The sequence below is a fragment of the Ceratotherium simum genome, chromosome 5 (assembly GCF_057802395.1).
Source record: "Ceratotherium simum simum isolate JZ-2026a chromosome 5, ASM5780239v1, whole genome shotgun sequence".
Taxonomy (NCBI): domain Eukaryota; kingdom Metazoa; phylum Chordata; class Mammalia; order Perissodactyla; family Rhinocerotidae; genus Ceratotherium; species Ceratotherium simum.
Genome location: NC_141904.1, coordinates 58,023,044 through 58,044,982, shown reverse-complemented (window position 1 = coordinate 58,044,982; position 21,939 = coordinate 58,023,044). Strand labels below are relative to the sequence as shown.

General features: G+C 38.7%; 1 protein-coding gene across 15 annotated transcripts in view; it reads right to left on the bottom strand.

Annotated features, from left to right (window-relative positions):
- Window positions 1-21,717, bottom strand: part of SLMAP (sarcolemma associated protein) — a 157,318-nt gene extending 135,601 nt beyond the window's left edge. For 14 of the 15 annotated variants that reach the window (XM_087431213.1, XM_014793200.2, XM_087431217.1 and 11 more), the window contains exon 1: window positions 20,986-21,717. In XM_087431213.1, coding sequence (XP_087287339.1) covers window positions 20,986-21,183 — 198 coding nt within the window. In that variant the 5' untranslated portion in view covers window positions 21,184-21,717. The remainder of the gene's footprint in view (window positions 1-20,985) is intronic. The other variant, XM_004419851.3, reaches the window with a different exon arrangement.
- Between the last annotated feature and the right edge of the window lie 222 nt (window positions 21,718-21,939).

Below are 21,939 nucleotides of genomic sequence, written 5' to 3'. Positions count from 1 at the left end.
TCCCAGGTGCGAATCTACACACTGCTCATCAAGCCAATGCTGTGGCAGGTGTCCCCCATATGAAGCAGAAGAAGATGGGCACCGATGTTAGCCCAGGGGCCAATCTTCCTCAGCAAAAACAGAAGGATTGGCAACAGATGTTAGCTCAGGGCTAATCTTCCTCACCAAAAAAAAAAAAAAAAAGTAAAAATGATTTGAGTGCAAAAGGTGTAAATTTTCAGCTCATCAGAAAATCCTATTTTCTAAAATGACTTATTCCCTCAGGGTGTCAGAAAACTCTGACATAATTATGACTGGTGTAATTCCTAAACTAATAGAATATATTTGAGTTTAAATTTTATATAGATTGAGATGTACCTCAAATTCTCTAAAATCAAGTAAATGCTTATGTTTGCTAAATCTTGCTAGCATTTTATTTCATACTGGAGTACATGCATTAAAAACCACATAAGGTGAGAGGAATAGAAATTTTAACATTAAGTTAATACTACAAACAGATTCTCAATCTTTGTGATTTTCCTAAACACTCCTGCTGTTTTTATCCTTTATTTTTTTTTTTTTTGTGACGAAGATCAGCCCTGAGCTAACATCTGCCAATCCTCTTCCTTTTTTTTTGCTGAGGAAGACTGGCCCTGGGCTAACATCCGTGCCCACCTTTCTCCACTTTATATGGGATGCTGCCACAGCACGGCTTGACAAGCAGTGCGTCAGTGTACGCCCGGGATCCGGGCCAGTGAACCCCAGGCCGCCGCAGCAGAGTACGTGCACTTAACCAATTGCGCCATCGGGCCGGCCCCTATTTTTATTCTAAAGAATCTAAAACTATAACAGCACTTCAAAATGAATGACATAATCATTTCATAAGGAAACTTCACTATAACAACAACTATATAGGCAGTTTACAAATATCACTAACCAAAAGTCACACAGGATATTTTCCATGTGGTTTTTTTTCTTGTATATTTTTTTAAGTACGGTTTTTTTTTTGAGCTATAAGCAGTCTAAATAGGAAGATAAATGCCTATGATAAAAGTTGTCACCTTACTCCACTTAAACACAGAAATGTACAGTTAGGTAAATGTATTTTCAGTTATCACTATTCCATCAAAATAGTATAGTCATGCGGTCAACAATCTTCATGGATATTAACAATGTACGTATTTTTAAAATATGAATAATTTATAAGTATTAAATCATATTCTCTGGGGGATGGGCACAGGCATCAATGTATCTTAAAAACTACAGATGACTCTCAAACTTTTCCAAAAAATTGAAGAGGAGGGGGAGCTTCCTAACTCATTCTACGAGGCCAACATTACCCTGATATGAAAACCAAACAAGGACAACACAGAAAAAAGAAAATTACAGGCCAATATCACTGATGAACATTGATGCAAAAATCTTCAACAAAATACTAGCAAATCAAATACAACAATACATTAAAAAGATCATACACCATGATCAAGTGGGATTTATTCCAGGGATGCAGGGATGGTTCAACACCTGCAAATCAATCAACATGATACACCACATTAACAAAATGAAGAATAAAAATCACGGGGGCCGGCCCGGTGGCGCAAGCGGTTAAGTACGCGCGCTCCGCTGCGGCGGCCCGGGGTTTGCTGGTTCGGATCCCGGGCGCACACCGACGCACCGCTTGGCAAGCCACGCTGTGGCGGCGTCCCATATAAAGTGGAGGAAAATGGGCATGGATGTTAGCCCAGGGCCAGTCTTCCTCAGCAAAGAGAAGGATTGGCAGATGTTAGCTCAGGGCTGCTCTTCCTCACCAAAAAAAATAAATAAATAAAAATCACATGATCACCTCAACAGATGCAGAGAAAGCATCTGACAAGACACAGGCGCCATTTATGACAAAAACTCTGAATAAAATGGGTATAGAAGGAAAGTACCTCAATATAATAAAGGCCATATAGGACAAACCCACAGCTAATATCATAGTCAATGGAGAAAAACTAAAAGCTATCCCTCTAAGAACAGGAACCACAAAAGGATGCCCACTTTTGCCACTCTTATTTAACATAATAGTGGAAGTCCTAGCCAGGGCAATCAGGCAAGGAAAATAAATAAAAGGGATCCAAATTGAAAAGGAAGAAGTAAAACTGTCACTATTTGCAGTGACTTGATCTTATATACAGAAAACCCTAAAGAATCCACCAAAAAACTTTTAGAAATAATAAATGTTGGGCCGGCCCTGTGGCTTAGCGGTTAAGTGCGCACGCTCCTCTGCTGGCGGCCTGAGTTCGGATCCCCGGCATGCACCTACGCACCGCTTCTCCGGTCATGCTGAGGCCGCGTCCCACATACAGCAACTAGAAGGATGTGCAGCTATGACATACAACTATCTACTGGGACTTTGCGGGGAAAAATAAATAAATAAAATTAAAAAAAAAAAAAAGAAATAATAAATGAATATGGTAAAGTTCCAGGATACAAAATTAACATATAAAAATCAGTTGCATTTCTATACACTAACAACGAAGTAGAAGAAAGAGAAATTAAGAATACAATCCCATTCACAATTGCAACAAAAAGAATAAAATACCTAGGAATAAATTTAACCAAAGAGGTGAAAGACCTGTGCACTGAAAACTATAAAACATTGTTGAAAGAAATTGAAGAAGACACAAAGAAATGGAAAGATATTCCCATGATCTCAGATTGGAAAAATTAATATAGTTAAAATGTCCATATTCCTAAAGCAATCTACAGATTCAATGTAATCCCTGTCAAAGTTCCAATAACATTTTTCAGGGAAACAGAACAAAGAATCCTAAAATTTATATGGAACAATAAAATACCCCAAAAAGCCAAAGGAATCCTGAGGAAAAAGAACAAAGCTGGAGGTATCACACTCCCTGATTTCAAAATACACTACCAAAGCTAGAGTAATCAAAACAGCATGGTACTGACACAAAAAGAGACACAGATCAATGGAACAGAATCAAGAGCCCAGAAATAAACCCACACATCTATGGACAGCTAATTTTCGACAAGGGAGCCAAGAACATACAATAGAGAAAGGAAAGTCTCTTCAATAAATGGTGTTGGTTAAACTGGACAGCCACATGCAAAAGAATGCAAGTAGACCATTATCTTACACCTACACAAAATGGATTAAAGACTTGAATGCAAGACCTGAAACCATAAAACTTCTAGAAGAAAATATAGGCAGTACGCTCTTCAACATCAGTCTTAGCAGCATATTTTCAAGTACCATGTCTGACTGGGCAAGCAAAACAATAGAAAAAATAAACAAATGAGACTACATCAAACTAAAAAGCTTCTGCACAGCAAAGGAACAATCAACAAAACAAAAAGACAACCTGACAACTGGTAGAAGATATTTGCAAAGCATATATCTGATACGGGGTTAATATCCAAAATATATAAAGAATTCATATATCTCAACAACAAAAAAACTAACAACCCAATTAAAAAATGGGCAAAAGATCTGAACAGACATTTTTCCAAAGAAGATATACAGATAGCCAACAGGCACATGAAAAGATGTTCAACATCACTAATATTAGGGAAATGCAAATCAAAACTACTCATGCCCGTCAGAATGGCTATAATTAACAAGACAAGAAATAACAAGTGTTGGAGAGGATGTGGAGAAAAGAGAACTCTCATACACCGCTGGTGGGAGTGCAAACTGGTGCAGCCACTATGGAAAACAGTATGGCGATTCCCCAAAAAGTTAAGAATAGAACTACCAGACAATCCAGCTATTCCACCGCTGGGTATTTATCAAAAGAACATGGAAATGTGAATGTGTGAAGATATATGTGCCCCTATGCTCACTGCAGCATTATTCACAATGGCCAAGACTTGGAAGCAACCTACGTGCCCATAAAGGGACAAATGGATAAAGAAGATGTGGTACATATACACAATGGAATACTACTCAGCCATAAAGAAAGATGAAATCTTGCCACTTGTGACAACATGGGTGGACCTTGAGGGTATTACACTAAGCAAAATAAGTCAGATGGAGAAAGTCAAATACCATATGATCTCACTTGTGAATAGAAGATAAAAACAACAACAAACAAACAGCGAGACAGAGATAGGACTGGTAGTTACCAGAGGGGAAAAGGGGAGGTAGAAGGGCAAAAGGGCAGATTAGGCACATGTGTATGGTGATGCACGGTAATTAGTCTCTGGGTGGTGAACATAATGCAATGCACACAGAAATCAAAATATAATGACATACACCTGAAATTTATATAATGTTATAGACCAATGTTATCTCAATTAACAAAAAAAAATTCCAATAATTAAAAAAACCTCCAGATGATTCTAATATGCAGCTCAGGTTGCACATTGTATCTCTTTCAATGCCCCTACAAAAGATTAACTAACAACTTTTTTCTTTCAGTTTAATTTTGGACCAGTTTTTATGGGAGTGGCTTTAAACATTTCCTTAATATAGTATAGATTTATACTATTAATCTCCATTTCAACTTCTGGAGATTTTGATTTAAATAGTAAAATTTATCATGCTTATAAATTGTGCCTTCAAAAAAGTTTAAATTCCCCTCCCCCAAAGCCCCAGTAGATAGTTGTATGTCATAGTTGCACATCCTTCTAGTTGCTGTATGTGGGATGCGGCCTCAGCATGGCCCGAGAAGCGGCACGTTGGTGCGCGCCCAGGATCCGAACCCGGGCCACCAGTAGCGGAGCGCGCGCACTTAACCACTAAGCCACGGGGCCGGCCCTCAAAAAAGTTTTAAAAAGAAGAAAAGGAACGCTTTGGCCATCTAAACACTAAATTTTCCTATTTTTTATTTTAACCTAAATGATGTCAGAAAGCTCAAAGACAGAGTACCAAAGCACTTTTTAAATTATAAAACTGTTTAAATATAAGGTTGTATTATTAACAAAATGCCTTCTCATTAACAGGAAAGTTCTGCCTGTAAATGCACAACATCCAAAAGAGGCAGAATGTAATCAAAAAACAACTGAAATAACACTGGAAAAGGGGAGATTCTGCAATGATTTTGGGAATTTAAATGAAAAAGTTCTATTTGAACACAAGCCCTTATTAATGGTATAGTATTTCCAAAAGTTCTCTATTTCAAGAGATTATAAGAGCATCTCTCCTGAAAATGGGAATATCCAATAGCCAACAAATAAATGTGAGTCTTAAAATAACAGGACATAAATCTGAATCTACCTAAAAGAGCCATGCTAAACACATATTCTTTTTAAATTAATAAATTAATGTTTATTTATTTAGAATTGGCAGTATAGTCGCATGGTTCCAAAAGAACTAAAAAGATATATACACTGAAAAATCTTCCTGCCATCCTGATCTCATATCAACCCAGTCTCCACCTCTAGCCCACTCCTAGGTAACCACAGTTACTAATTCCTCATGTATCCTTCCAGATTTCTTTACGCATAAACAAATAAATAACAAATACAGATCCTTATTTTTCCCTCACTTGCACAAAAGGTAGATTACTGTATAAACTATGCTCTATTTCTTGTTTGTTGTGTTGTTTTGTTACCGGACAATATATACCTTTTTATAGACTTTTCAATGAAGCAGAATCTCAAAAAGAAAGCCCCTTTACTTTATAACTCATCTTATAATCCCCTTATGATCATGCAACAAAGACATACATAATAGAGCTGCAATAAAAAATCTTTGGAACTTTAAAAATCTAATTTTATTTATTTATTTTTTCCCCCAAAGCCCCAGGAGATAGTTGTATGTCATAGCTGCACATCCTTCTAGTTGCTGTACGTGGGACATGGCCTCAGCATGGCTGGAGAAGCAGTGCGTCGGTGTGCGCCCGGGATCCGAACCCGGGCCCCCAGCAGCAGAGCACGCGCACTTAACCGCTAAGCCACAGGCCCTGCCCTGGAACTTTAAAAATCTTATCTGATATTTGTGTTATAAAGAATTTATTGAAATATGGAATACCTACAAAGAAGTGAACAAATCAAAAGTGTACAGCTTGATGAATCACCACTAAGTGAACACACCATTGTAACTACCACCCAGGTCAAGACATAAAACACTAATATGTCACCTATCTAATTTTTTAATATTTATGATCTATTAGTGTCCAGGAAATATATTAGAGAAAACTGATAGTGTTGACTTCCTAAATTTCTACTTGGGATACAGTTTAGGGAATTACGTTTCTTACATTCCATTTCAGATGGCTTGACCTTTGTTATTTTTCTTTTAAATTTTTAATTAAATAGTTCATACACACAAAAATAAACATAAACACAGGAATAAGAACTAAAGAATAATAAAACAAACATCCACGTGCCTAACACCCAGCTTGAGAAGCCCCCCTGCTCCTCCCATCAGGGCAAGCAGTTGGCTTAATGATTAAGAGTGCAGATTCTGGAGCCAGAGTGGGTTTGATTACAAGGTTTACCACTTATTAGTAGTGTGATTTGGGGAAGATAAGGTTTCTGCACCCTTAGTTATAAGCTCCTTTATTTATAAATGAGAATAATAATAGTGCCTGCTTCCCAGCAGGTACTCATTTAATTATGAGAATTAAATAAGTATATACTGGGGTCAAGTATTTAAAACACTTTCCAGAATATATTATGTAAAGTTTAGTTACTTTTTTATTCACTTCTGCCTCCCTCACAAGGAAACATGTTTATCATTCTATTACTATATATGTAGTAAAATAGATACATGAATAAGTATTGTGATTTTTAAATTTTATATTAACTAGCATCATAGTCTAAGTTTTCCTTTGCAACTTGCTTTTTTCACTCAATTTTTTTTTTTAATTTTATTTATTTATTTATTTTTCCCCCCCAAAGCCCCAGTAGATAGTTGTATGTCATAGCTGCACATCCTTCTAGTTGCTGTATGTGGGACACGGCCTCAGCATGGCCAGAGAAGCGGTGCGTCGGGCGCACCTGGGATCCAAACCCCAGGCTGCCAGCAGTGGAGCGCGCACTTAACCGCTAAGCCACAGGGCCAGCCCTTCACTCAATGTTTCTGAGATTCATCTACATTGATATACAGCCGTTGTTCATTCATGTTCAGTCCTGTACAGTATTGCATGGTGTAAATTAACAGAAATGTTTACATATTCCTGTCAATGGACATCTGGATTTCCAGTTTTTTGCTATTATGAAAAATGCTACTACAAACATGCTTGAATATGTCTACTGATGCAGATATAAAAAAGTTTTTATAGCGTACATACCTGCTCCTCCCATCAGGGCAAGCAGTTGGCTTAATGATTAAGAGTGCAGATTAGGTGAAGAACTGCTGGGCCATTAGGTATACACAAGTTTAGCATTATAACAATGTCAAATTGTTTATCAAAATGGTTGTATTATAGCATTATATGCTTTTATTAGAAAAGAAGAGAGGTGTTACATCAATGATCTAAGCTTCCAATTTAAGAAACTAGAAAACAGAAGAGGGTGGCCGGCCCCGTGGCTTAGCGGTTAAGTGCACGGGCTCCACTACTGGCGGCCCGGGTTCGGATCCCGGGCGCGCACCAACGCACCGCTTCTCCGGCCATGCTGAGGCCGCGTCCCACGTACAGCAACTAGAAGGATGTGCAGCTATGACATACAACTATCTACTGGGGCTTTGGGGGAAAAAAAAAGGAGGAGGATTGACAATAGATGTTAGCTCAGGCCGGTCTTCAGCAAAAAGAAAAGAGGAGGATTGGCATGGATGTTAGCTCAGGGCTGATCTTCCTCACAAAAAAAAAAACAAAAAAAAAACCACCTGTTATTTTCTATCCTAAATCTTCAGGGTCCAATTCAAGTTCCCCTTTCTAGATAAACAAGGCTTCTCTACTTTAATCACACAGAACTCTTAATTCCATTTATAGCTTCTCTCCTAATTGTTTATGGGGGTTAGCTTTGGCTTCCCAATTAAACTATAAGCTCCTTGAAGACTAAAGTAACTTCTTAATACATTTATGCACCACATAACGACATTTCAGTTAACAACGGACCACATATACAACGGTGGTCCTATAAGATTAGCACCATATAGCCTAGGTGTGTAGTAGGCTATACCATCTAGGTTTGTGTAAGCACACTCTATGATGTTTGCACAACTACGAAATTGCCTAATGACACATTCTCAGAATGTATCCCCGTCGTTAAGCGACACGATTGTCCCTTCATTATGCCCCATGTTGCTTAATATAGCATATACGCTCTTTTACATGTTTCCTGATTGACTGACTAGATTCTCACCATATAACTTACTCAACCCCTTTAATTTCAAATCTTCAAGTAAGGCAAGCCAAGTATGCCACTGATTTTTATTGCTTTTAACAGGAAAACTATACAAACTTGGTAGTACTGGATAACAGATATTAATTATAAGACTATTTGAACTGTTTTTACTCACAACACTTCTGACACCAAATGCATGGTATCTTTTCCAACACCACTTCTCCAACTCTCCGATACAAGCTGGGTGTCCTACAATTCAATTCAATTTTGACACTATCTACCTGGAGTTAATCTCGTATCCCATAAGTTAAGAGCTCAGTCCCACAAGACTGCCTCCACTTCAGACACCAGTCAAAAGCCCTAGGTTATCACTGATACTTCCAACCAACCGGCTATAAATTCAAGTGGTTCCTAATTTGCACCTCAGGTTCGATAATTCCCTAAAATGACTCACAGAACTCAGGAAAGTGCTTTACTTAACTATTACCAGTTTATTATACAGGACACAACTCAGAAAGAGCCAAATGGAAGAGATGCATAGCGGAAGGAATGGGGGAAGGGGCTAAGACCTTCCATGCCCTCTCCAGGTGAGCCACCCTCCCACCACCTCGATGTATTCACCAAACCTAAAGCTCCCTGAATACCAATGCTCAAGAGTTTTTATAGAGCTCTATCTTCAGCCAGCCCCTGCCCCTTTCCTGGCTATCAGAAGGTGGGGCTGAAAGTTCCAACCCTCTAATCACTAGGTCTTTTTGGTGACCAGCCCCATCCTGAAGCTATCTAGGGTCCCGAAGCTATCTAGGGGCCCGTAGCCACCAGTCATCTTATTAGCATACAAAAGACACTCATCACTCTGGAGATTCCAAGAGTTTTAGGAATTGTGTGCCAGGAACCTGAGGCAAAGATCAAATATTAATTGTTTATTATATCACACTATTTCTTCAACACATTCAAAAAATTTTCAAGGTAGCAAAGTATTCACTTAGTTTAGAAGACTCTAAAGACAGATATTAAAAGGAAAAAACTTTTTTAACAATGAAAAAGCACTCAACGGAAAATAAGCATACAGGTCTTACTGTGCAAACGCACCCATTGAAACAATAAAGAAAAATTATAATAGGTCCAAGTTATTGAGTACTTATTCTGTGCCAGGCATTCGGCTAACTGCTTTCCATAAATTCTCATTAAATTTCTACAACAATCCTATGAGGTAAATCCCAATATTAGCCTCCTTCTACAGACGAAGAAAACTGAGGCACAGAGACTCCCCTAGGTCACACATCTGGCAAGCAGTGAAGCCAGGATTCCAACTCAAGTAGCCCAACTCCAGAACCTTTAACCTTTAGCCACACTGCCTCCCCTAGGCCCTCTGCCAGCAGTGCTCAAATAATCCAAAGATTTACTTTAGACAGCAGCTCTATTTTCTGCTCCCCAATTCTGCTGGGTTTAACAACTTTTGAGTTTGTATTTCCCAGAATACATCATTCTCTTTCAAGCTTTTCTGCCTAAAACACACACTGTTCTCTTGGGCTGGAATGCTCTGCTCTTTTTTATCCAACTAGCAAAGCCCCACTCACTCTTCAAACAGTGGCTTAAAAACAACTTTCTCTGTGAAGCCCTCTTCATTCCTTCCACATTTTCTGCCCCCAATCCTGGGGGAAGTAATATATCACTCCCTTAGCTCCTTAGAAACAATGATTCACAGATACTTCTATTGTTGGACTTATCTGTATTGTAATTATATTTTTCAGTACTACCTACTGGGTAGTGCACTACATTGCAAGCATGAGGCACTAAGATACATTAAAGAGTAGGAATGCATAACAGTCCCAGTTTAAGTACAACTATAACTTGAATAGTTTCTTCTAATCAAGACAACATCATTCATTCCAACAATATTTTACCACCCTCTATGTGCCTGCATACTCGAAAGATTCACTGGTGAGTAAAATTAACATCTTAAGCTTCCCAGGTTCAGATTGGGTCTTTTAAACTATATCTTTCCAACCATTTCTCAACTCCCACAATAAGACTCTGACAATACAACTTCTCAATAATACCAAAATTTTGCCTATTAACAAATATTTCAAAATTGGAAACACTCCATCTACTAAATTTGTTAAAAGTATAACCAAGATGAAGACATTCACACTAAGGAAGTAATGACAAAAATTAAACTACATAGTACTTTAAAATCTGCTCTGCTAATCCTACCCACATTTGAACACTCGCTCTACACTCTTCCACTTCCTCCACCCTAATCTGCTTACACTAAGCTATTACTCCATCTAACATTCCTTTTTGTATAAGAGCTTTTTTGAGATATAATTGACATACCATACAATTTACCAATTTAAAGTGTACAATTCAGAGCTGTTCAACCATCACCACGATCAACTTTATAACATTTTCATCATCCCCAAAAGAAACCCACACCCATTTAGTCAGGGTTCTTCAGAGAAGCAGAATCAATAGGATGTGTATATGAACAGAGAGCGAGCTTTATTTTAAGGAATTGGCTCATGTGACTGTGGGGACTGTCAAGTCTAAAACCTGCAGGGCAGGCCATCAAGCAAGAGACACAGGAAGAGCTGCTGCTGCAGTCTTGAGTAGGATGGCTCTCTGAATGCAGAATTCCTTCTTCAGGGGAACCCTGGTCTTTTCTCTTTTACGGTCTTCACCTAACTCATATTCTGGAGAGTAATCTGCTGTACTCAAAGTCTACTGATTTATATGTTAATTACATTTTAAAAATATCTTCAGGGCCGGCCCCGTGGCTTAGCAGTTAAGTGCTCGCACTCCGCTGCTGGCGGCCTGGGTTCAGATCCCAGGTGCACACGGACGCACTGCTTCTCCGGCCATGCTAAGGCCACGTCCCACATACAGCAACCAGAAGAATGTGCATCTATGACATACAACTATCTACTGGGGCTTTGGGGGAAAGTAAATAAATAAATAAATAAATAAATAAATAAATAAATAAATAAATAAATAAAATTTTTAAAAATAATAAAAATAAAAATATCTTCACAGCAACATCTAGACTGGTATTTGACCAAAAACTGGATACGATGGCCTAGCCAAGTTGACATATAAAATTAACCATCACATGGGGCCAGCCCAGTGGCGCAGCTGTTAAGTGCGTGCACTCCACTTCAGTGGCCCAGGGTTCGCAGGTTCGGATTCCAGGCGCCACCGAGGCACCGCTTGTCATGCCATGCTGTGGCGGCGTCCCATATAAAGCAGAGGAAGATGGGCATGGATGTTAGCCCAGGGCCAATCTTCCTCAGCAAAACGAGGATGATGGGCATCAGATGTTAGCTCAGGGCTAATCTTCCTGACAAAAAAAAAAAATTTAACCATCACATTCCCTGTTACTCCCAGCCACTGGCAACTACTAATCTACTTTCTCTCTATGGATTTGCCTATCCTATGCATGGCATATAAACAGGATTATACAATATGTGGCCTTCTGTGTCTGCCTTCTTTCACTTAGCGTAGTGTTTTCAAGGTTCATCCATGTTGTAGCATGTATCAGTACTTCATTCCTTTTTATTGCTGAATAATATTCCATTATATGGTATACTACATTTTATTTATCCATTCATCAGTTGATGGACATTTGGATTCTTTCTACTTTTTTTTTACTATTATGAATAATGCTGCTATGAACATTCATACAAGATTTTTCTGGACATATGTTTTCATTTCTCTTGGGTGTATACCTAGGAGTAGAATCGCTGGGTTACATGGTAACTCTATAACATTCCTTTTTACTATGCAACTTTTTGAAAAAATTCAAAACTACAAATTTTGTTTATTATACAAGCATAACTACCATAGCTATACTGGTAACATATAGCATGATCTTATTTTCTATCCCCGCATTTTTGAAATGGAAGGAACCTTATGACTAGCATCAAATAATATAGTTGGTATTTCTATAGTTAAACAGTTAAAAAAAATAGTCATTTTTTCTAAATTAGATTTACTTATGGGGGGGTTATATATATATTCCACTTAAAACACAACCTCTAAACATACTAAACTTAGAAATTATCCAACAAAAGAAAAAAGTATCTTTTTTAGTATGTTATAGTATCTGAACAGTGATACTCCAATATCTTTACATGTAAAAAGCTGTTTTTATTCAACTTGTAAAATGTTAAGTGATGAATAAATACTGCTTGAGGAACTGACCTTCAATTAAAACCCTAAACTGATTTACTACCAAAATATCTGAGTTAATAGATAATAAGGTTTTTATTTCAATGTATTTTTTCCTTTTGATCTATTGTTCACTAACAATGGTGATGAGATTAATAATGACTAAGAGTGCTGAGGTAGCAAGCAACAGAGTGGTCAAGAGCGTGCACTGGACAATCAGATGACTGGGGTTCGAATCCTGACTCCACCACTATCTGTGTTACCCTAAACAAATTCCTTCACCTCTCTGAACCTCAGCTTTCTCATCTGTAAATGGATGATAATAATACTACCTACTTCAAAAGTTTGTTGTGAGGATTAAATGAGATAAACCACAGAAAATCCTTAGCACACCACCTGGTAAGTGCTCAATAAATGATAACTATTAATTTTACAGCAGTCTGGATGCTGGTCAGAACTTAGAGGATATTAACACATTTTAGATAAGCTTACTACAATTCACTTGATATCATCAGCTAAAAAGTACATTTTAAATTATGATCCAATCGCTTATGGAAAAAAGTAATAACAAAAAACTATGTTTCTTTCTCTATATACCTGAGTAGGTAAACGCACAGAAAACATTCTGAAAATTACATACCAAACTAAGAACAACAGTTACTTCTGGAATAGGGGAAGAAGATGGGAGGGCCTATGTGTAGGAGGACATAAATATACTCCATATATTTCCCTACAGCTTGAATTTTTATGAGAATGTATTCCTACTATTTGTATAAGTAAAAAACAAGAAAAGAAATAACAGCTTGAAAATCCATACTGGAAATTCATTTCTGCTTGGCTCAGCTAGAACAACTCAGTAGTTATAAATGGAGATAAAATTATAAGCCTGAAAGTATTGATAAACTGTTAAGACAAATAAATAAGAAAACAAAGTTTCTTACGTCTTTAAATTAAAATCCAACCCAAATCGTATATTTGACAAAGGATACAGTACTAATCACCAAAAACCTTCATGTTTTCAAGTGCCTATTTAAACTTTACTTTTTTTCTTTACATCTATTAGCTATTCTCTTTAAAGGATAAAAAATTTACAAATAAGTTTCTCCAAGGCTGTTTCATTTATTTGCATAAACACCCAAATCCAAATCAGTTGCCTAAATACAAGCCTAAGGAAAAATATATTTATTGCTAGGAGTAGTAGAGGTACGTCTAAAAAATGCTAGCTGACTCAGAGAAATAATTAACTCAACTTCTCAGTCTTTAAAAGTCTGCCACACGACAAGCATTTTAGTTATATATCCAGAAAATAATAGCTTAGATTACCTTCAAGAGAGCAAAAGACAGATTTGCATTACAACAATTGTTCAGTCCATAATAAGATAGTTCAGAATAAATGTCTAGCAGTTGGCTTTTATTTCAGGCAGGAAAAATCTAGATTCTGGTTCCAACTCCCATAGTTACTAACAGATGACCTTGTGCAAAAAACCTCTAAACATCAAACTCTTTTTGGATAAAAGCAGCCTATAGCTGCTCTACCTACCTCCTAAGAGTGTTATACAGATCAAGTGAAATAAGACAGCACTCTGAATATTACAAAACTCTTAAAAGTATTATTTTGCATGAGAATGGATACATATATAATAGCTCAAAATTATATCACCAACCACGAGATTATCTAAGATGCCAAAACACTTAGCAAAGTGTCTGGCACATGGCAAACTCTCAATAAGTAACGATTTATACAAAGACTACCTATTGGTAATTGAGTCCATGATTTCAAATTTGAGAACTAACTCGAATGACCTTCTGCCCTTTGACCCTCCTCAGGTTTGCAGAAATACAGACTGCTCCAATGTTCACATTTCACTCATTCAAACATTCATATAGTGCCTATTCCCTTGTTCTCAAGAGCTCACATCTGGCAGGGCAATAGTCCATTTGCATCATAGTTATTTCGTTGTCTGTGTCCCATAACGAAATTACATACAAAGTTCTATGAGAGTATATACAAAGTTCTATAAGAGTATAGAGGAAGAAGCAATTAATTCTTCAGTTAGTGGGAGTCAGGGAAGGTTTCACATTGGAACTGGGCCTCAAGAGAAGAAGGAGAAAGGTCATTCTGGAAGACAAAACAGCAAAAAAGGCACTTGTTCTAGGAACAGTGAGCACTGTCACATAGCTACCGCACAGAGTTTGGGGCAAAGGAAAAAAGAGTAATAGAAGATAGAGCTGGAAAAAAACGAAATCAGATTTTGAAGGAATGTGTATATCATGCTAAAAATTAATGGGGCAACAACCAAGATTTTTGAGCAGGGGTATAAACTGTTCATTTACCTGTAGTGGCAGTTAGAGAAGCATGGGCAGGAAAGAGTCCTTAGAACATTTCTACAGCTAAGAAATGCCACCATTTTTCTTTCTTTCTTTCTTTCTTTTTTTTTTTTTGTGAGGAAGATCAGCCCTGAGCTAACATCCATGCTAATCCTCCTCTTTTTGCTGAGGAAGACTGGCTCTGAGCTAACATCTATTGCCAATCCTCCTCCTTTCTTCTCCCCAAAGCCCCAGTAGATAGTTGTATGTCATAGCTGCACATCCTTCTAGTTGCTGTATGTGGGACGCGGCCTCAGCATGGCCGGAGAAGTGGTGCGTCAGTGCGCACCCGGGATCCGAACTCAGGCCACCAGTAGCAGAGCCCATGCACTTAACCGCTAAGCCATGGGGCCGGCCCGCCACCATTTTTCTTGATTCAAGTAACTGATATACATTAAGAACCAATCTCACAATCTTTTCACTTAAAACTCTAAATGACAGACACCCTCTTCCCTATTTATCAAAGAGAATAGATACTAAACTCCAATATAAATACCACTTGAGAAAACCAAATAAGAGCCTGAGAAGGTAGACAGTAAACTAAGGAGTAAAGTAAACCAACTAAGTAGGAAAGAAATGTTTTAAGTATATACACCATCCATATTTTTAACAATTTGAAATAAGAGATTAGATATTTCATTAATTTTCCATTACTATGAAAAGTAACATAGAAGGAAATGAGTATGTGCTTTGGATATCCAACCTGGCCTTCTGAATATGTTTACATTAATGTGCCTTAAATATAACACATGCCAAATACATGACTCTCACAAAAACAAGCCTTATGATTTTAATGACCTTTTTACTTCTTAATGACCTTTTTACTTCTGTCAATAAAAAATGACCTTTTTACTTAATGACTTTTTTACTTCTGTCAATAAAAAAATTAGGTCTGTTAAAAAAACACACAAAACTAATAAACAAAATCAATAAATATGATCTGTCATTCTCCCAGAAGCTGAGGCCAGGATCTCTGCGGTCACGTTTAGATATGGGGAGAAAGAAGGAAGAAACTATCTTGGTTGTCAAGTTCTGGAGATTCTTCCTTTGCAATGACTTCCTTGCGATGTTCCTGGAATGTGCTATATCGTTCCTGTTTCTATGCCTTTACTTGAACAATTCTTCTCACCCAAAACTCCTTTCCCTGACTGAGTCTATCTATCTACATTCTGCCCTATTTAAAAAGTCCTAAGGTGTAGCTCATATTGCATCTCATCCAAGCAACTGTCCCATTCATGAAACCATCTCATCCATGAAGGCTTCCCTAAAATCTCCAGTCCATACAGAACCTCTCTCTTTGCTGAAGTTCTAATGGACAAGTTAATATACTTGTCTTTTTTCACTTTCTGGCATTTAATCATTTTCATTTCTACTGTGAACCTGGTCTTACAAAATGACATCATATCTAAACTGTTATAAAGCCTTGCAATAGCAGAGTGGTTAGGAGCTTGGGTTCTAGAGTCAAGAGTCAGAATACCTCAGTTCACATCCCAGCTCTACCATTTACTAGCTATAAGAACTTGGGCAGATTAACCTAATCTAATCTCTCTGTGCCTTAATTTCCTCATAGGTTAAGGAAAAATAAGCACCTGTCTTAAGCAGTTATCTAAGGAGTAAATAAGTTAACACATAAAGCATTTAGAACAGGGCATGGTACATAGTGCCACAACAAGGGTTAGTTAAGCTGTTACCTGTTTTTCCTTGCTCCAGGCCTCTCCACATATTGTTGCTGTACCACCCTCAAATGGCGGTTTTCTTAAGTCAGTACTCTGCACAGAACTCTCCCTGGCCTTCCATAGCCCATGGGTCCACGTCCTGAGCTTGGTAATCAAGGCACTCCACGACCTGGCACCACACTATCTACTCAGCTTCAGTTACTCAACATCTACTTTACACAAAATAGGAGATAGACACGTAAGGCACAAATCCTCTCCTCCAGGGTCTGACAAATAATTACAAAAACAAGGCACAAACATAAAAACATCACACAAAATGGATGTTCACCCATAGCTACTCTCCAAAAGAACTCTACAGTCCAACAAAATCAGTTTCCTCAGTGTTTGGAAGATGCCAAATTCATTCAAAATTATCTGCTTTTGTCTGTTTTATTCCACTCTCAATCCCTTAAAACACACATAAACAACTCAAAAAAGCACCTTTTCTTAACTTGTATCTATCCACCCCCATTTTAAAGTCTAATTCAAACACCATCACTCTCTTGCCATTTAAACTTATATAATCCTATCTTATCTCAATCAAATGCTCTCAAGGTGTAGAGTCATCCTCTCTACCCCATATATAAGCTCCTAGAAACAAGGAATAACAATTTCTTAGCAGCTCTGGGTCATCTCCTCTCCCCTCACCACTATGCCCTCCACTAAAATATATCATGAGAGAACAGGTGCTCAAAAATATGCATTGAATTTAAGTAAAAAAGTGAAACTGGAAGTAGACAATTACTACTACTAATTACTACTAAGTACACTACAGTGAGACTGGAAATAGACTCCTGTGTCAATCAGTAGCCTATCACCTGTCCACAAAGCTTCAATCAAATAGGACCATCTAAACCAGAAGGAGGTAGTCCACTCAGTATCCCTTCTATGTAACCACCATATGGTAGATTCGCTTGTTCAGTGGCACCGTGAGTCAACAGAAGGATTAATAACCATTCTATTATCCGCCATTAATGTGAAGACCTTGGCCTCCAAAAATGAGTGAAGGATGATACACACGGCCAGCACCCAAAGCAGCGCAACATCCAACTGCTACATCCCTGACTAGATGATTTTGGAAAGCTTATTAAATTCCACTTTGTGGCAAACCTGTCACCCTCCAACATGAAGGTTTTAAGTACATTTCATGTACTTAACATTCCATGAACTTAGCATTAAGTGTAGCAGTTAAGTTTGTGTGCTCCGCTTCAGCGCCCCGGGGTTCGCAGGTTCGGATGCTGGGTGCGGACAGACGCCTCACCTGTCAAGCCATGTTGTGGTGGTACCCCATATAAAGGAGAGGAAGATGGGCATGGATGTTAGCCCAGGGCCAATCTTCCTCAGCAAAAAGAGAAGGATTGGCAACAGATGTTAGCTAATCTTTCTCACAAAAATAAAACGTTATCACCTAGATTTCTATGTGCCAACATTTTGCAAATTTTCTATAATGAACATGTGTTACTTGAATAATCAGGAAGTTTCAAGTGTTTATTATTTCTTCCAGCTTTTAATGGGCCTCTAACAACGGCCAATGCAGAATGCAACAATCACAAGTTAAAAGTCAACCAAAGAGCATATTACCCCAATTTTCCACCTCCCAAGTAAAGTGCCAATCTGGACAAAGTTCTCAACTTCATATGCTTCAATTTAAAACATTACTTCTAGGGGCCGGCCCCGTGGTATAGCGGTTAAGTGCCAGCGCTCCACTACTGGCAGCCCGGGGTTCGGATCCCGGGCGCGCACCAACGCACCGCTTGTCCGGCCGTGCTGAGGCGGCGTCCCACATACAGCAACTAGCAGGATGTGCAACTACGACATACAACTATCTACTGGGGCTTTGGGGAGAAAAAGGGAAAAAAAGGAGGAGGATTGGCAATAGATGTTAGCTCAGGGCCGGTCTTCCTCAGCAAAAAGAGGAGGATTGGCATGGATGTTAGCTCAGGGCTGATCTTCCTCACAAAAAAAAAACAAAAGAACAAAAAAACATTACTTCTATATATGCCATCACATGAAAGAAAAAAATTTCCCATTACCTTCCTAAGACTCCACAGCACTACTATACTATATTGCAAAGAGCCCTCGAGATGGTTCCCTCTTCCCCTCAACCCAAACACCCTCCTCCTTAAGTACTGAGCCCTTAATAAGGGTGCTAAATGATTTACATAATTACCTGAATTCTCAAAACAATAGTAGGTACCATCATTATCCCCAGAAGAGAAAACTGAAGCTTAGAGATGTTTAAAAAAAAACTTGCGTGAAGTGATGCTTATAGAAGGAGGGGATTCTTGTGTTGTATAAAGGAATTTGCTGGGAATATATATTAGGCCTGGGGACTTTTGTTATGAGACAATTATAGCAGAAATTCTCAAACTGAAAATTTCACACAGAGAAAACAATTAAAGATATTTGGTCAAACTGTGGGTTTTCTTTGGAACTGCGTACCTCACGATATCTGACACACAATAAATGCTCAATAAAAATCTACTGTCTGTTCAAACCTAAATTTTAAATAGTTAATTCCTAAGACAATTTGATCACATGGCACAATCTGATAGGGTATTTGTTTTAACTAGATTAAGTGGTACAATAATCAATAATTATATCTACACCTAAAGTAATGGCCTCATATTCTGAATGTGGTTTAGCTAATAAAGGAGGGGAAAAACGTGAAAATGGTAGAAATAAGCTGTGTATCCTTTAAAGATAAGTTTTTCTAATAACAAATTCCATTCAAAATTTTAACATGTCATCTCAACTTCTACAATAAACACTCATTATTGACCTATTCTCTCATCTCAAAATAACCTATTGTGGGGGTTTTAGAATAGCCATGAAAAGCACTGTTCAGGTAATCATTATTTTTCAAATAAGTAAAAGAAAAAATCTGAGTCTCCTTTGAGTACTGAATCAAAGCAAAGAATGTGCATTTGCAGAGTATGTACTTTAAGCAAACCTGTTTTCTGATTAAGTTGGACCAGGCACATAAAGAGACAAATATGTAAAAGCTGGTTGAGTTAAGGCACTAGCAGTTAACTGATGTTTGAATTTCATTTCTGGAAAGATGAGTTCTATGAATATTCACTTTAAATGATTATGGGTAATCTATGAAGTCTTTCAGGTACCCAAACTTTAGTTTCCAGGGGGAAAAAAAGGGTGTGTTCCCAGGTAAATGATCATCTGGTGTTATACCGAAAAAATAACATACTTTTCTGTTCTCATCCCACACACGGACTAGGGTTTGGTATTATGCAAGCACACAGCACTTGGGCAATCTTTTCCTCCTTTCTTTGAAAAATAATTTATATAATAATTCCTTAATTCAGTAGCAAAAGAAGTATTGCTTTCTCTCTTCCTTTTGAGGCTCAGGTTTCTTTCATTTCAAAGCACTACTCTTGACTTAAATTCTCTTTTTAAAAAAGATTTAATCATTTAACTCAGAAAGAGGGAGCAAAAAGTCAGGAGGTGAAACCAGAAATATTTTTATTAGTCTTATATAACTTACTCTAAGTTAGAACTGATTCAGTAGCTCAACTAAAACCTGAGGTTTAAGCACAAAAATAAGCTCTTTAATATATTCTCCAAACACATAGAGTTTTAAAAATTGAAAGGATCTGTCTGTATTTTTTTTCTTGTATTCATAAAATATAAGCACTCACATGTATAGTAAAATAGGGTGCCAACATAAAAATGCTAAAATGGAAGAGCATTAAATTCATCCTATCACATCTAGGTACTGTAATAATTGATAGAATTGGATATAATTTCAGAAAATAAATTGATTTCCTAAATATCACCTCTGTAAGTATGCATTAAGTGTTTTTAGTAAATGCTACGGGGAACATCAAAAACTGATTTTCAAAAGCAATAGGTATATGTTAACCCAATATGCAAACAGAACTCTGAAAATGTCAAGTTAACAGTTGTTCATGCTTAATTAAATTGGCTTTGATAACTGCAAATTACTCCCACACAATTTACACAAAGGACTGTCCTTACTAGAAAGGCCCTGATCTGAACTCAACTAAAAGCTATGTGTTAACTACCTCTCACCACTGAGACACTTGAGCCCCAGTGTAATACTGGCCACGGATTCCCTGCATTGCTTTGGGAATTGCTCCTTGCTTAATCAAGCACTGAACTGCAAATTCACCTTTCTAAAAAGACTGAAAGCAAGAAGCCAAGTTTCACTATCTAGTTTTCCGAAATGAATTAGGGTTTGGGATTTCACTGGGAATGACCACGTTATCAAGATGCCATCACCCTAGGGTTTGGGATTTCACTGGGAATGACCACGTTATCAAGATGCCATCACCCTCCTGAGGCGTTTAATTACAATACCTCTCTGTTTTCCATTCAACCACCTCAATTAAATTTCCACTAGAACCAGACACAAAAAGTTGATTCCATGGCCTTGCTGAAAGTCTCCTCCGGGTGCAAACCCTGGGATCCCGAATACATTATGCAAAAAGGGCAAAGGCATAGGAAAAATAAAGACTGTTAGACAATGTGGTGACATTACCTTGCCCGTCTTGTGATCAAACCAGACGAGAGCATGGTTCCTTGACAGCACTTTGCAATCAAAGGTAGCATTATTCTGCGCTGGTCGACAGCGGGCCACGGAGCGGCCGATTTTAATGGGCTCGTCCAGGTAGACATGACGCTCCTGAAACGGGTGCGAGTTCGGGCGGCAAGTGAAGATGGCCAAGGCTGACGGCATCGAGGACAGACTGGGGGTGTCTCTCCTATCAAGGGACAAAGAGGAGTTCCACCGGATCCGGACTGCCCTTCACAAGCCTATACCCCTATCCCCCCCAAAATTTTAAATTAAAACAAACTGTGCATTGTCTAAGCATAACCAGCGAACATCAACAACTCTTCTTCACTTGAGTGGGAAGACAAGCCAGCGAAAGCCCCATTACCTCCTTTAAAACCCAGCAGCGCCCTGATCACAAAAAGTCCCCAACTGGCAGCTTTCAGTCCATCTTCTTCCCTGGGATGAAAAGACTCAAACATCGGACAGCTGCGGCCAAGAAAACTCCTGGAAGACAGTTTGGAGATTGGAGGTATCCAAGCAGATGAGTCACACACCAATTCTTGTGTTTTGTTTGGGATCGCGGCCGCCTTTCCCCCTCGGTGGCGGAAATGTTGCAGCACTGCAGCATGAAGGAAGGGTCGGTTCGGTGCGGCCAGCAAGGTCCTTTCGCGCTGAAAGAAGGTGTAGCCGAGCACCTCTGGGCAGCCACTGCCCGTCCTCGAGGGCCTCGAGAGGGGAGAGGCAGACGCGAGGGGGTCTAGACGGCCAGCGGGACAGTCTGCATGGCCCCTGCCGCCCGGAGGCCGCCCGGGAGGTGGCACGGGTCCCTGGCCCCGCACGAGCCGAGGCGGCGGTGGCTGGGTCCTTGGCGCGAGGAGCGGGGACTGGCGGGAGCGCGGGCAGAGGCCGAGTCGGGACTCCCCGACACCTGGCGGGCGT